This window comes from Coregonus lavaretus, assembly GCF_964263955.1.
Source record: "Coregonus lavaretus genome assembly, chromosome: 10".
In the NCBI taxonomy this organism is placed as follows: domain Eukaryota; kingdom Metazoa; phylum Chordata; class Actinopteri; order Salmoniformes; family Salmonidae; genus Coregonus; species Coregonus lavaretus.
Window position 1 is genome coordinate 8,126,180 of NC_139997.1, and position 15,475 is coordinate 8,141,654.

The 15,475-nt window shown below is 45.4% G+C and overlaps 1 protein-coding gene across 1 annotated transcript in view; it reads right to left on the minus strand.

Moving 5' to 3' along the window:
- Positions 1-15,475, minus strand: part of LOC311136446 (guanine nucleotide exchange factor subunit RIC1-like) — an 86,359-nt gene that overhangs the window by 19,283 nt on the left and 51,601 nt on the right. The window contains exons 6-13 of the mRNA XM_084170574.1: positions 12,816-12,952; positions 12,493-12,581; positions 9,788-9,876; positions 7,363-7,507; positions 5,549-5,753; positions 2,121-2,342; positions 1,925-1,963; positions 1,462-1,662 (exon numbers count right to left, since the gene is read on the minus strand). Coding sequence (XP_084026700.1) covers positions 1,462-1,662; positions 1,925-1,963; positions 2,121-2,342; positions 5,549-5,753; positions 7,363-7,507; positions 9,788-9,876; positions 12,493-12,581; positions 12,816-12,952 — 1,127 coding nt within the window. The remainder of the gene's footprint in view (positions 1-1,461; positions 1,663-1,924; positions 1,964-2,120; positions 2,343-5,548; positions 5,754-7,362; positions 7,508-9,787; positions 9,877-12,492; positions 12,582-12,815; positions 12,953-15,475) is intronic.

Below are 15,475 nucleotides of genomic sequence, written 5' to 3' on the forward strand. Positions count from 1 at the left end.
TGTCGTGTATTGTACACTACCGGTCAAAAGTTTTAGAACACCTACTCATTGAAGGGTTTTTCTTTATTTTTACTATTTTCTACATTGTAGAATAATAGTGAAGACATCAAAACTATGAAATAACACATATGGAATCATGTAGTAACCAAAAAAGTGTTAAACAAATCAAAATATATTTTATGTTTGAGATTCTTCAAATAGCCACCCTTTGCCTTGATGACAGCTTTGCACACTCTTGGCATTCTCTCAACCAGCTTCATGAGGTAGTCACCTGGAATGAATTTATATTAACAGGTTTGCCTTCTTAAAAGTTAATTTGTGGAATTTCTTTCCTTCTTAATGCGTTTGAGCCAGTCAGTTGTGTTGTAACAAGGTAGGGGGGGGTATACAGAAGATAGTCCTATTTGGTAAAAGACCAAGTCCATATTATGGCAAGAACAGCTCAAATAAGCAAAGAGAAACGACAGTCCATCATTACTTTAAGACATGAAGGTCAGTCAATACGGTACATTTAAGAACTTTGAACGTTTCTACAAGTGCAGTCGCAAAAACCATCAAGCACTATGATGAAACTGGCTCTCATGAGGACCGCCACAGGAATGGAAGACCCAGAGTTACCTCTGCTGCAGAGGATAAGTTCATTCGAGTTACCAGCCTCAGAAATTGCAGCCCAAATAAATGCTTCACAGAGTTCAAGTAACAGACACATCTCAACATCAAATGTTCAGAGGAGACTGTGTGAATCAGGCCTTCATAGTTGAATTTCTGCAAAGAAACCACTACTAAAGGACACCAATAATAAGAAGAGACTTGCTTGGGCCAAGAAACACGAGCAATGGACAATAGACCAGTGGAAATTTGTCCTTTGGTCTGGAGTCTAAATTTTAGATTTTTGGTTCCAACCACCGTGTCTTTGTGAGACGCGGTGTGGGTGAACGGATGATCTCCGCATGTGTATTTCCCACCGTAACGCATGGAGGAGGTGGTGTTATGGTGTGGGGATGCTTTGCTGGTGACGACCTCAACCAAATTGAGATGGTATGGGATGAGTTGGACCACAGAGTGAATGAAAAGCAGCTAACAAATGCTCAGCATATGTGGGAACTCCTTCACGACTGTTGGAAAAGCATTCCAGGTGAAGCTGGTTGACAGAATGCCACGAGTGTGCAAAGCTGTCATCAAGGCAAAGGATGGCTATTTGAAGAATCTCAAATATAAAATATATTTTGATTTCTTTAACACTTTTTTGGTTACTACATGATTCCATATGTTATTTCATAGTTTTGATGTCTTCACTATTATTCTACAGTGTAGAAAATAGTAAAAAATAAAGAAAAACCCTTGAATGAGTAGGTGTTCTAAAACTTTTGACCATTAGTTTATTGTGTTGTGTCATGTCGTATTGTGTCGTGTCGTGTCGTGTCGTGTTGTGTTGTGTTGTATTGTGTTGTATTGTCTCACCTCTTCTTGCTGGTCGATGAAGTTGTAACAGGCAACAACAACAAAGCCATTCCACCAGACCAGCCCCCCTGTAACGGTCATGTTCTGCTCCTGAGTGATGTTCCCAAACAACTTCCATTTCCTGGTGGACATGGAGTAATGTGCAAATCCACGTCTCCCTGCTACCGCTATGCACTGGCCTGCTGTGTCTATGGCTGCAAACTAGAGACGCACAGGGACATCAATAGATACATTTACTAGACACACACACACACACACACACACACAGACAGACAGACAGACACAGGCACACACACACACACACAGCCTCATTCATGATCCTACTGTATCTATAGCTGCAAAGTGAACGAGGACATATTGGACAAACGTTATTGATTTACCTACTCAGGCTAATGTTTTATATAGCTGGGCTACAATCAATCTCAGACACACACACGTAGAAGTATTTCCCACACTGACTCACCCGTATAGGCCAGTTGTTCTCTAGGTATGTACTGTGAATCTACGAGAGAGAGTATTACTGACATGATAATACAACTCATATCAACGCTAAATCTGAAGGGGATTCTTAGACTATAAATTGTACACTTTTACATAATTTAAAAAAACGATTAAACTTGAGATAGATAGCCAACTAAGAAGTGCGTATGAGGTTTTACCTGGACAACGTGCCAGTGCTTGTGTCCCAGTAAAGTGCTGAGTCCCTGAGAGGTAGAGTTGGGTGAGGGGGTGGAGGGGTGGTGGGGGGGGCTGCCCTCCCCGCCGTGGGGGAGGTTATGGGGGTGGGGGCTCTCTGAGCTGCTAGAGGGGAGCTGGGTGGGGTCACCACAGGTTAGGTAGAGACGGTCCTCCCCGTGCAGTAACACCTGCTCCTGGTTATTCTGGAGACAACAGGTACTCATTATTCCTCATATAAAAGACTATGCAGAATACATCACTTTTTCGTACACTTGTGTATTATACACCACAATATACAGTGCCTTCAGAAAGTATTCACACCCCTGGACTTTATCCACATTTTGATGTGTTGCAGCCTGAATAAAACATTTAGTAAATTTAGATTATTTTTGTCACTGGCCCATAATGTCAAAGTTAAATTATGGTTTTAGAAATGTTTACAAATTAATAAAAAATGAAAAGCTGAAATGTCTTGAGTCAATAAGCGTTCAACCATTTTGTTATGGCAAGCCTAAATAAGTTTGGGAGTAAAAATGTGCTTAACAAGTCACATATGTTGCATGGACTCACTCTGTGTGCAATAATAGTGTTTAACATTTTTTTTTTTTTTATGACTACCCCATCTTTGTACCCCACACATACAATTATCTGTAAGGTCCCTCAGTCGAGCAGTGAATTTCAAACACAGATTCAACCACAAAGACCAGGGAGGTCAAACAAAAAAGCAGATATTGAATATCCCTTTGAGCATGGTGAAGTAATTAATTACACTTTGGATGGTGTATCAATACACCCAGTCACTACAAAGATACATGCGCCCTTCCTAACTTAGTTGCCGGAGAGGAAAGAAACCACTCAGGTAATTCACCATGAGGCCAATGGTGACTTTAAAACAGTTACTGAATTTAATGGCTGTGATAAGAGATAACTGAGGATGGATCAACAACATTGTAGTTACTCCACAATACTAACATAAATGACAGAGTGAAAAGAAGGAAGCTTGTACATAATACAAATATTCCAAAACATGCATCCTGTTTGCAATAAGGCACTAAAGAAATACTGCAAAAAATGTGGCAAATAAATGAACTTTTTGTCCTGAATACAAAGCGTTAAATCCAACACGTCACCGAGTAACACTTCATATTTTCCAAGCATGGTGGTGGCTGCATCACATTATGGATAAGCTTGTCATCAGCAAGGACTAGGGATTTTTTTAGGATAAAAAGAAACAATAGAGCTAAGCACAGGCAAAGTCCTAGAGGAAAACCTGGTCCAGTCTGCTTTCTAACAGACACTGGGAGACAAATTCACCTTTCAGCAGGACATTAACCTAAAACACAAGGCCTTGCTTAGCAAGACGACATTGAATGTTCCTGAGCGGCCTATTTACAGTTTTGACTTAAAATCGGCTTGAAAATCTAGGGCAAGACTTGAAAATGGCTGTCTAGCAATGATCAACATCCAACTTGACAGAGCTTGAATAATTTTTTTAAGAAAAATGGGCAAATAATTCTAACATGTATTGACTCAAGGTTGAATACTTATCTAATCAAGATAGTGTTTTATTTTCCATTAATTGTAAAAAAAATAAAATAAAGTATATATACAGTGGGGGAAAAAGTATTTAGTCAGCCACCAATTGTGCAAGTTCTCCCACTTAAAAATATGAGAGAGGCCTGTAATTTTCATCATAGGTACACGTCAACTATGACAGACAAAATGAGAATTTTTTTTCCAGAAAATCACATTGTAGGATTTTTTATGAATTTATTTGCAAATTATGGTGGAAAATAAGTATTTGGTCAATAACAAAAGTTTCTCAATACTTTGTTATATACCCTTTGTTGGCAATGACACAGGTCAAACGTTTTCTGTAAGTCTTCACAAGGTTTTCACACACTGTTGCTGGTATTTTGGCCCATTCCTCCATGCAGATCTCCTCTAGAGCAGTGATGTTTTGGGGCTGTCGCTGGGCAACAGACTTTCAACTCCCTCCAAAGATTTTCTATGGGGTTGAGATCTGGAGACTGGCTAGGCCACTCCAGGACCTTGAAATGAGTCTTACGAAGCCACTCCTTCGTTGCCCGGGCGGTGTGTTTGGGATCATTGTCATGCTGAAAGACCCAGCCATGTTTCATCTTCAATGCCCTTGCTGATGGGAGGTTTTCACTCAAAATCTCACGATACATGGCCCCATTCATTCTTTCCTTTACACGGATCAGTCGTCCTGGTCCCTTTGCAGAAAAACAGCCCCAAAGCATGATGTTTCCACCCCCATGCTTCACAGTAGGTATGGTGTTCTTTGGATGCAACTCAGCATTCTTTGTCCTCCAAACACGACAAGTTGAGTTTTTACCAAAAAGTTCTATTTTGGTTTCATCTGACCATATGACATTCTCCCAATCCTCTTCTGGATCATCCAAATGCACTCTAGCAAACTTCAGATGGGCCTGGACATGTACTGGCTTAAGCAGGGGGACACGTCTGGCACTGCAGGATTTGAGTCCCTGGCGGCGTAGTGTGTTACTGATGGTAGGCTTTGTTACTTTGGTCCCAGCTCTCTGCAGGTCATTCACTAGGTCCCCCCGTGTGGTTCTGGGATTTTTGCTCACCGTTCTTGTGATCATTTTGACCCCACGGGGTGAGATCTTGCGTGGAGCCCCAGATCGAGGGAGATTATCAGTGGTCTTATATGTCTTCCATTTCCTAATAATTGCTCCCACAGTTGATTTCTTCAAACCAAGCTGCTTACCTATTGCAGATTCAGTCTTCCCAGCCTGGTGCAGGTCTACAATTTTGTTTCTGGTGTCCTTTGACAGCTCTTTGGTCTTGGCCATAGTGGAGTTTGGAGTGTGACTGTTTGAGGTTGTGGACAGGTGTCTTTTATACTGATAACAAGTTCAAACAGGTGCCATTAATACAGGTAACGAGTGGAGGACAGAGGAGCCTCTTAAAGAAGAAGTTACAGGTCTGTGAGAGCCAGAAATCTTGCTTGTTTGTAGGTGACCAAATACTTATTTTCCACCATAATTTGCAAATAAATTCATAAAAAATCCTACAATGTGATTTTCTGGATTTTTTTTCCTCATTTTGTCTGTCATAGTTGATGTGTACCTATGATGAAAATTACAGGCCTCTCATCTTTTTAAGTGGGAGAACTTGCACAATTGGTGGCTGACTAAATACTTTTTTTCCCCCACTGTATATATATATATAAATAATTTTTCTTCCACGTCGACATTAAAGTATTTTGTGTAGATCGTTGACAAACAATGACAATTAAATACATTTTTAATCCCACTTTGTAACACAACAAAATGTGGAAAAAGTCAAGGGGTGTGAATACTTTCTGAGGCACTGTAAGTGGGTTGCAGGTGTGTGTGAGTGTGCATGTCCATAACCTCACCGTGCAGGGGTTGACAGTGAGGGCGCTCTTGATGAAGTGGAACTGCAATATGGAAGCCTGCTGGGTCTGGGGAGGAGCCTCCTCCATGTTCTCTACTAGCTCCGCTTCCTCTCTGCTGGTGATGACCCACAGGTGGTAGCCCTCTGCTCCCCAGCACATTGAGCTGATATTTATAGGGTCCTTTTTAGTGCCGTCTGACCGATACCTGGAGAGAGATGGGACGGCAGAATATTATGCACACTATAAGAAATCAATGAAAGAGCGCCATCTTCAGTCTGTACCGAGGTCTTGTTTTTGTTGTATGGAATGTTTACATCTACAGTGCATTTCGGAGAGTATTCAGACCCCTTCACTTTTTAAACATTTTGTTATGTTACAGCCTTATTCTAAAAATTGATTAAAATAGGCCCCCCCCCCAATCAATCTACACACAATACCCCATAATGACAAAGCAAAAACAGGTTTTTAGAAATGTGTGCAAATTTATAAAAAATGTAAAACTGAAATATGACATTTACACAAGTATTCAGACCCTTTACTATGTACTTTGTTGAAGCACCTTTGGCAGCGATTACAGCCTTGAGTCTTCTTAGGTATGACGCTACAAGCTTGGCACACCTGTGTTTGGAGAGTTTCTCCCATTCTTCTCTGCAGATCCTCTCAAGCTCTGTCAGGTTGGATGGAAAGCGTCGCTGAACAGCTATTTTCAGGTCTCTCCAGAAATGTTTGATCGGGTTCAAGTCCGGGCTCTGGCTGAGCCACTCAAGGACATTCAGAGACTTGTCCCGAAGCCCCTCCTGCATTGTCTTGACTGTGTGCTTAGGGTCGTTGTACTGGCTGTGTGCTTAGGGTCGTTGTCCTGTTGAAAGGTGAACCATCGCCCCAGTCGGAGGTCCTGAGCGCTCTGAATCTTGGTTTCATCAGACCAGAGAATCTTGTTTCTCATGGTCTGAGAGTCCTTTAGGTGCCTTTTGGCAAACTCCAAGCGGGCTGTCATGTGCCTTTTACTGAGGAGTGGCTTCCGTCTGGCCACTCTACCATAAAGGCCTAATTGGTGGAGTGCTGCAGAGATGGTTGTCCTTCTGAAAGGTTCTCCCATCTCAACAGAGGAACTCTAGAGCTCTGTCAGAGTGACCATCAGGTTCTTGGTCACCTCCCTGACCAAGGCCACCTCCCCCGATTGCTCAGTTTGGCCGGGCGGCCAGCTCTTGGAAGAGTCTTGGTGGTTCCAAACTTCTTCAATTTCAGAATGATGGAGGACACTGTGTTCTTGGGGACCTTCAATGCTGCAGACATTTTTTGGTACCCTTCCCCAGATCTGTGCCTCGACACAATCCTGTCTCTGCGCTTTACTGACAATTCCTTCGACCTCACGACTTGGTTTTTGCTCTGACATGCACTGTCAACTGTGGGACCTTATATAGACAGGTGTGCCTTTCCAAATCATGTCCAATCAATTGAATTTACCACAGGTGGACGTATGTAAATGTGATACATTTTAATTTTTTTATACATTTGCAAAAATTTCTAAAAACCTGTTTTCGCTTTGTCATGATGGGGTATTGTGTGTAGATTGATGAGGGAAAACATTTTTTAATCCATTTTAGAATCAGGCTGTAAAGTAACAAAATGTGGAAAATGTGAAAGGGTCTGAATCTGTTTTCTACATTGCCAATGCTTTTATATGTGGGAGACAAATTCCCTTTTGAAGGCAAATAAAGTTGCGTCTATCCATCTACAACCGTGTAGCTGACTGAACTGCAGAGGTAATTGTGCTATAGGCTAGAGTACTACTTGAAGAAGGCATCACTCACGCGAAGTCCTCCCCCAGGGTACAGATGAGGTGGGCTCCGAACACACTCCACAGAGACAGCCCCCCGCACTCCCAGGTCACCATGGCAACACTGTAGTCGGGGGACCAGCGGATCAGCTTTACCGCGCCCGTCTTGTTCCACACGTCTGAGGAGGAGAGGAGAAACGGACATGACAGGTCAGACAGGAATATTTTCTGTAGTAAGGAGGTTTTGTTAAATACCCTTTTAACGCAATCCTGTTGAACCAAACCGTACGGTTCCTGGATATATTCTTCTCACATTGTTTTTTCCGGCCTAACTCCTGCAACATTTCTAGACCAGCACAGTACAGCTACGCTCGGCAGTATGAAACGGGTATGAGAGTACACCGCTTGTTTCACCACTTGTTGACATAGATAGGTTGCAGGGTCTCCAGCTTGACAATTCCCATGATGAAATAGAGCTCAGGGTTATGATATGATAGATACTTGACTCCCGAGTGGCGCAGTGGTCTAAGGCACTGCATCGCAGTGCTAGCTGTGCCACTAGAGATCCTGGTTCGAATTCAGGCTCTGTCGTAGCCGGCCACGACCGGGAGACCCATGGGGCGGCGCACAATTGGCCCAGCGTCGTCCAGGGTAGGGGAGGGAATGGCCGGCAGGGATGTAGCTCAGTTGGTAGAGCATGGTGTTTGCAACGCCAGGGTTGTGGGTTAGAATCCAGTATGAAGAAAAAAAACCTCACTAACTGTAAGTCGCTCTGGATAAGAGCGTCTGCTAAATGACTAAAATGTAAATGTATAGGTCAATAAGATTTCACACTGTACTGTCATTCTATACCATTTACTTCCACTAGGGGGCAGACGCATACCATAACATGTAATCCACTGATTCTGTCTCTACACAGCTTGTGTTGAGGGGAACTAAATACCACCTGCACTTTCCAGTCGAAACCAAAACATGACACTATTTACAATAAAACCAATGTGTGAGAGTAGTTTGTATAAAAGGTACATGAGCAAGTGTCAGGTGGTAGTTAGACAGACATACCGGGGTAGTGTCAGGTGGTAGTTAGACAGACATACCAGGGTAGTGTCAGGTGGTAGTTAGACAGACATACCAGGGTAGTGTCAGGTGGTAGTTAGACAGAGGTACCAGGGTAGTGTCAGGTGGTAGTTAGACAGAGGTACCAGGGTAGTGTCAGGTGGTAGTTAGACAGACATACCAGGGTAGTGTCAGGTGGTAGTTAGACAGACATACCAGGGTAGTGTCAGGTGGTAGTTAGACAGAGGTACCAGGGTAGTGTCAGGTGGTAGTTAGACAGACATACCAGGGTAGTGTCAGGTGGTAGTTAGACAGACATACCAGGGTAGTGTCAGGTGGTAGTTAGACAGACATACCAGGGTAGTGTCAGGTGGTAGATAGACAGACATACCAGGGTAGTGTCAGGTGGTAGTTAGACAGACATACCGGGGTAGTGTCAGGTGGTAGTTAGACAGACATACCAGGGTAGTGTCAGGTGGTAGTTAGACAGACGTACCGGGGTAGTGTCAGGTGGTAGTTAGACAGACGTACCGGGGTAGTGTCATGTGGTAATTAGACAGACGTACTGGGGTAGTGTCAGGTGGTAGTTAGACAGAGGTACCGGGGTAGTGTCAGGTGGTAGTTAGACAGAGGTACCGGGGTAGTGTCAGGTGGTAGATAGACAGAGGTACCAGGGTAGTGTCAGGTGGTAGATAGACGTACTGGGGTAGTGTCAGGTGGTAGTTAGACATACCGGGGTAGTGTCAGGTGGTAGATAGACAGACATACCGGGGTAGTGTCAGGTGGTAGATAGACAGACATACCGGGGTAGTGTCAGGTGGTAGATAGACAGACATACCGGGGTAGTGTCAGGTGGTAGTTAGACAGACATACCGGGGTAGTGTCAGGTGGTAGTTAGACATGCCGGGGTAGTGTCAGGTGGTAGTTAGACAGACATACCAGGGTAGTGTTTAGGGGTTTGTACATACCAGGGTAGTGTTTAGGGGTTTGTACATACCAGGGTAGTGTTTAGGGGTTTGTACATACCAGGGTAGTGTTTAGGGGTTTGTACATACCAGGGTAGTGTTTAGGGGTTTGTACATACCAGGGTAGTGTTTAGGGGTTTGTACATACCAGGGTAGTGTTTAGGGGTTTGTACATACCAGGGTAGTGTTTAGGGGTTTGTACATACCAGGGTAGTGTTTAGGGGTTTGTACATACCAGGGTAGTGTTTAGGGGTTTGTACATACCAGGGTAGTGTTTAGGGGTTTGTACATACCAGGGTAGTGTTTAGGGGTTTGTACATACCAGGGTAGTGTTTAGGGGTTTGTACATACCAGGGTAGTGTTTAGGGGTTTGTACATACCAGGGTAGTGTTTAGGGGTTTGTACATACCAGGGTAGTGTTTAGGGGTTTGTACATACCAGGGTAGTGTTTAGGGGTGAGCTCCAGCTTGTGGGAGAGCTGCATGGACCCTGTAGTGGTGTCGATACTGTACACCAACACTGAGCCACTGGAACACAGAGAGAAACACGGCCAGTGGATTCAATACATCATTCAATACAATTAGCCTACATTTCCTGAATGAAAAACAACCGCTGAAATAAGGCAACATGAGCATTCAATGAATATGAAAGGTTGGAGATTGAAATCACTGCCATCTACTGTCTGTCACTCAGGTTCTCTCTGTCTCCTGCTGACCTCAGCAGTACAGGACTCTGTAGCCAGGCGTGACCTGCTGACATTATCACCACAGGCCTCCGTAGCCACCACCTATCTGCTTCAGTGGAACGCTAATTACACAATCAAGAGATACAGACTGAAAGAGGGTAGGGAGAGCGAGCGAGAGAGCGAGAGAGAGCGAGAGAGTGAAAGAGAGTGAGAGAGTGAAAGAGAGAGTGAAAGAGAGCGAGAGAGAGAGAGAAAGAGAGCGAGAGAGTGAAAGAGAGAGTGAAAGAGAGCGAGACAGAGTGAAAGAGAGAGTGAAAGAGAGCGAGACAGAGTGAAAGAGAGAGTGAAAGAGAGCGAGATAGAGTGAAAGAGAGCGAGAGAGTGAAAGAGAGAGTGAAAGAGAGCGAGAGAGAGTGAAAGAGAGCGAGAGAGTGAAAGAGAGAGTGAAAGAGAGCGAGAGAGTGAAAGAGAGAGTGAAAGAGCGAGAGAGAGAGAGAAAGAGAGCGAGAGAGTGAAAGAGAGAGTGAAAGAGAGCGAGAGAGAGTGAAAGAGAGAGTGAAAGAGAGCGAGAGAGAGTGAAAGAGAGAGTGAAAGAGAGCGAGAGAGAGTGAAAGAGAGAGTGAAAGAGAGCGAGAGAGTGAAAGAGAGAGTGAAAGAGAGCGAGAGAGTGAAAGAGAGCGAGAGAGTGAAAGAGAGAGTGAAAGAGAGCGAGAGAGAGTGAAAGAGAGCGAGAGAGTGAAAGAGAGAGTGAAAGAGAGCGAGAGAGAGTGAAAGAGAGCGAGAGAGAGTGAGAGAGAGCGAGTGAAAGAGAGCGAGAGAGCGAGAGAGTGAAAGAGCGAGAGAGTGAGAGCGAGAGAGTGAGAGAGAGCGAGTGAAAGAGAGCGAGTGAAAGAGAGCGAGAGCATGAAAGAGCAAGAGAGTGAAAGAGAGCGAGAGCGAGAGAGTGAAAGAGAGCGAGAGCGAGAGAGAGAGCGAGAGAGCGAGCGAGAGAGAGAGAGTGAAAGAGAGCGAGAGAGAGAGAGAGTGAAAGAGAGCGAGAGAGTGAAAGAGCGAGAGAGAGTGAGAGCGAGAGAGTGAAAGAGCGAGAGAGAGAGAGAAAGAGAGCGAGAGAGTGAAAGAGAGAGTGAAAGAGAGCGAGAGAGAGAGAAAGAGAGCGAGAGAGTGAAAGAGAGAGTGAAAGAGAGCGAGAGAGAGTGAAAGAGAGCGAGAGAGAGTGAAAGAGAGCGAGAGAGTGAAAGAGAGAGTGAAAGAGAGCGAGAGAGAGAGAGAAAGAGAGCGAGAGAGTGAAAGAGAGTGAAAGAGAGCGAGACAGAGTGAAAGAGAGAGTGAAAGAGCGAGAGAGAGTGAAAGAGAGCGAGAGAGTGAAAGAGAGAGTGAAAGAGAGCGAGAGAGAGTGAAAGAGAGCGAGAGAGAGTGAAAGAGAGAGTGAAAGAGAGCGAGAGAGTGAAAGAGAGAGTGAAAGAGCGAGAGAGAGAGAGAAAGAGAGCGAGAGAGTGAAAGAGAGAGTGAAAGAGAGCGAGAGAGAGAGTGAAAGAGAGAGTGAAAGAGAGCGAGAGAGAGTGAAAGAGAGCGAGAGAGTGAAAGAGAGAGTGAAAGAGAGCGAGAGAGAGTGAAAGAGAGCGAGAGAGTGAAAGAGAGAGTGAAAGAGAGCGAGAGAGTGAAAGAGAGAGTGAAAGAGCGAGAGAGAGAGAAAGAGAGCGAGAGAGTGAAAGAGAGAGTGAAAGAGAGCGAGAGAGAGTGAAAGAGAGCGAGAGAGTGAAAGAGAGTGAAAGAGAGCGAGAGAGAGTGAAAGAGAGCGAGAGAGTGAAAGAGAGAGTGAAAGAGAGCGAGAGAGAGTGAAAGAGAGCGAGAGAGTGAAAGAGAGAGTGAAAGAGAGCGAGAGAGAGTGAAAGAGAGCGAGAGAGAGAGTGAGTGAAAGAGAGCGAGAGAGAGAGAGAGAGCGCGAGAGAGTGAAAGAGCGAGAGAGTGAGAGAGAGCGAGTGAAAGAGAGCGAGTGAAAGAGAGCGAGAGCGAGAGAGAGTGAAAGAGCGAGAGAGTGAAAGAGCGAGAGAGAGTGAGAGAGCGAGAGCGAGAGAGTGAAAGAGAGCGAGAGCGAGAGCGAGAGAGCGAGCGAGAGAGAGAGAGTGAAAGAGAGCGAGAGAGAGAGAGAGTGAAAGAGAGCGAGAGAGTGAAAGAGCGAGAGAGAGTGAGAGAGAGAGAGAGAGAGAGAGTGAGAGAGAGAGAGAGAGAGTGCAAGAGAGAGAGAGTGAGAGAGAGAGCGAGAGAGAGAGCGAGAGAGAGAGAGCGCGAGAGAGTGAAAGAGCGAGAGAGAGAGTGAAAGAGAGCGAGAGCAAGAGAGAGAGAGCATGAAAGAGCAAGAGAGAGAGCGAGAGAGTGAAAGAGAAAATAGTTCTGACAGTGCTGCACACAATCTGCACACCAATCACACAAAGATAGACCGGTTCCAAGACACACGTACCTGGCACAGCCAAATGTCATCAGTCTGTACTTATTGTTGACTGCCACACACGTGCCGTCTGTTACATCTGCTGCCCAGACGCCCTGCAGCTGCTGGAGAAGACAAGGCCAGTCAGATCACTGCTCTTCCCTCTGACACACACACACACACACACACACACACACACACACACACCTCTGCCTTCACTTTCAATCTCTTTTTTTCCACATACATTATCACACAGTCGTTATGCTTCATTGTTTAACATGATTCACAAAACTCTGCTGCATTGTGTGTGCACTACAGCAAAGCACACACACACAAACCTCTCCCACAGTTCTTACGTCTGCGGTGATCCTGTTGGCTACAGGAGTGATGAACCCCAGCCTGCCATCATCCAGCACCACAGCAAAGCCATCCAGAGTCACACAGTACGTCATGTCTCTGATGTACATCCCCTTCAGGTCCAGACACAGACCACCTGCAGAGACGTACACATAAACAAACTCATCAGACAAAACACAACGAGGGGGCTGTATCTAAAACACAACGAGGGGGCTGCATCTAAAACACAACGAGGGGGCTGCATCTAAAACACAACGAGGGGGCTGCATCTAAAACACAACGAGGGGGCTGTATCTAAAACACAACGAGGGGGCTGTATCTAAACACAACGAGGGGGCTGCATCTAAAACACAACGAGGGGGCTGTATCTAAACACAACGAGGGGGCTGCATCTAAAACACAACGAGGGGGCTGTATCTAAAACACAACGAGGGGGCTGTATCTAAACACAACGAGGGGGCTGTATCTAAAACACAACGAGGGGGCTGTATCTAAACACAACGAGGGGGCTGCATCTAAAACACAACGAGGGGGCTGCATCTAAATCACAACGAGGGGGCTGCATCTAAAACACAACGAGGGGGCTGCATCTAAAACACAACGAGGGGGCTGCATCTAAAACACAACGAGGGGGATGTATCTAAAACACAACGAGGGGGCTGCATCTAAAACACAACGAGGGGGCTGCATCTAAATCACAACGAGGGGGCTACATCTAAAACACAACGAGGGGGCTGTATCTAAATCACAACGAGGGGGCTACATCTAAAACACAACGAGGGGGCTGCATCTAAAACACAACGAGGGGGCTGCATCTAAAACACAACGAGGGGGCTGCATCTAAATCACAACGAGGGGGGCTGCATCTAAAACACAACGAGGGGGATGTATCTAAAACACAACGAGGGGGCTGCATCTAAAACACAACGAGGGGGCTGCATCTAAATCACAACGAGGGGGGCTGTATCTAAAACACAACGAGGGGGCTGCATCTAAAACACAACGAGGGGGCTGCATCTAAAACACAACGAGGGGGCTGCATCTAAAACACAACGAGGGGGCTGCATCTAAAACACAACGAGGGGGCTGCATCTAAAACACAATGAGGGGGATGTATCTAAAACACAACGAGGGGGCTGCATCTAAAACACAACGAGGGGGCTGCATCTAAATCACAACGAGGGGGGCTGTATCTAAAACACAACGAGGGGGGCTGTATCTAAAACACAACGAGGGGGCTGCATCTAAATCACAACGAGGGGGCTGCATCTAAAACACAACGAGGGGGCTGCATCTAAAACACAACGAGGGGGCTGCATCTAAAACAAAACGAGGGGGCTGTATCTAAAACACAACGAGGGGGCTGCATCTAAAACACAACGAGGGGGCTGTATCTAAAACACAACGAGGGGGCTGCATCTAAAACACAACGAGGGGGCTGTATCTAAAACACAACGAGGGGGCTGCATCTAAAACACAACGAGGGGGCTGCATCTAAAACACAACGAGGGGGCTGCATCTAAACACAACGAGGGGGCTGCATCTAAAACACAACGAGGGGGCTGTATCTAAAATCACAACAGGGGGGCTGTATCTTAAACACATGGACAGATGGATTTTGTACGTTTGCCCACTGACAAAGAAATTATCAGTCTATAATTTTAATGGTAGGTTTATTTGAACAGTGAGAGACAGAATAACAAAAAAATCCAGAAAACCGCATGTCAAAAATGTTATAAATTGATTTGCATTTTAATGAGGGAAATAAGTATTTGACCCCCTCTCAATCAGAAAGATTTCTGGCTCCGAGGTGTCTTTTATACAGGTAACGAGCTGAGATTAGGAGCACACTCTTAAAGGGAGTGCTCCTAATCTCAGTTTGTTACCTGTATAAAAGACACCTGTCCACAGAAGCAATCAATGAATCAGATTCCAAACACTCCACCATGGTCAAGACCAAAGAGCTCTCCAAGGATGTCAGGGACAAGATTATAGACCTACACAAGGCTGGAATGGGCTACAAGACCATCGCCAAGCAGCTTGGTGAGAAGGTGACAACAGTTGGTGCGATTATTCGCAAATGGAAGAAACACAAAAGAACTGTCAATCTCCCTCGGCCTGGGGCTCCATGCAAGATCTCACATGGAGTTGCAATGATCATGAGAACGGTGAGGAATCAGCCCAGAACTACACGGGAGGATCTTGTCAATGATCTCAAGGCAGCTTGGACCATAGTCACCAAGAAAACAATTGGTAACACACTACGCCGTGAAGGACTGAAATCCTGCAGCGCCCGCAAGGTCCCCCTGCTCAAGAAAGCACATATACAGGCCCGTCTGAAGTTTGCCAATGAACATCTGAATGATTCAGAGGAGAACTGGGTGAAAGTGTTGTGGTCAGATAAGACCAAAATTGAGCTCTTTGGCATCAACTCAACTCGCCGTGTTTGGAGGAGGAGGAATGCTGCCTATGACCCCAAGAACACCATCCCCACCGTCAAACATGGAGGTGGAAACATTATGCTTTGGGGGTGTTTTTCTGGTAAGGGGACAGGACAACTTCACCGCATCAAAAGGACGATGGACGGGGCCATGTACCGTCAAATCTTGGGTGAGAACCTCCTTCCCTCAGCCAGGGCATTGAAAATGGGTCGTGGATG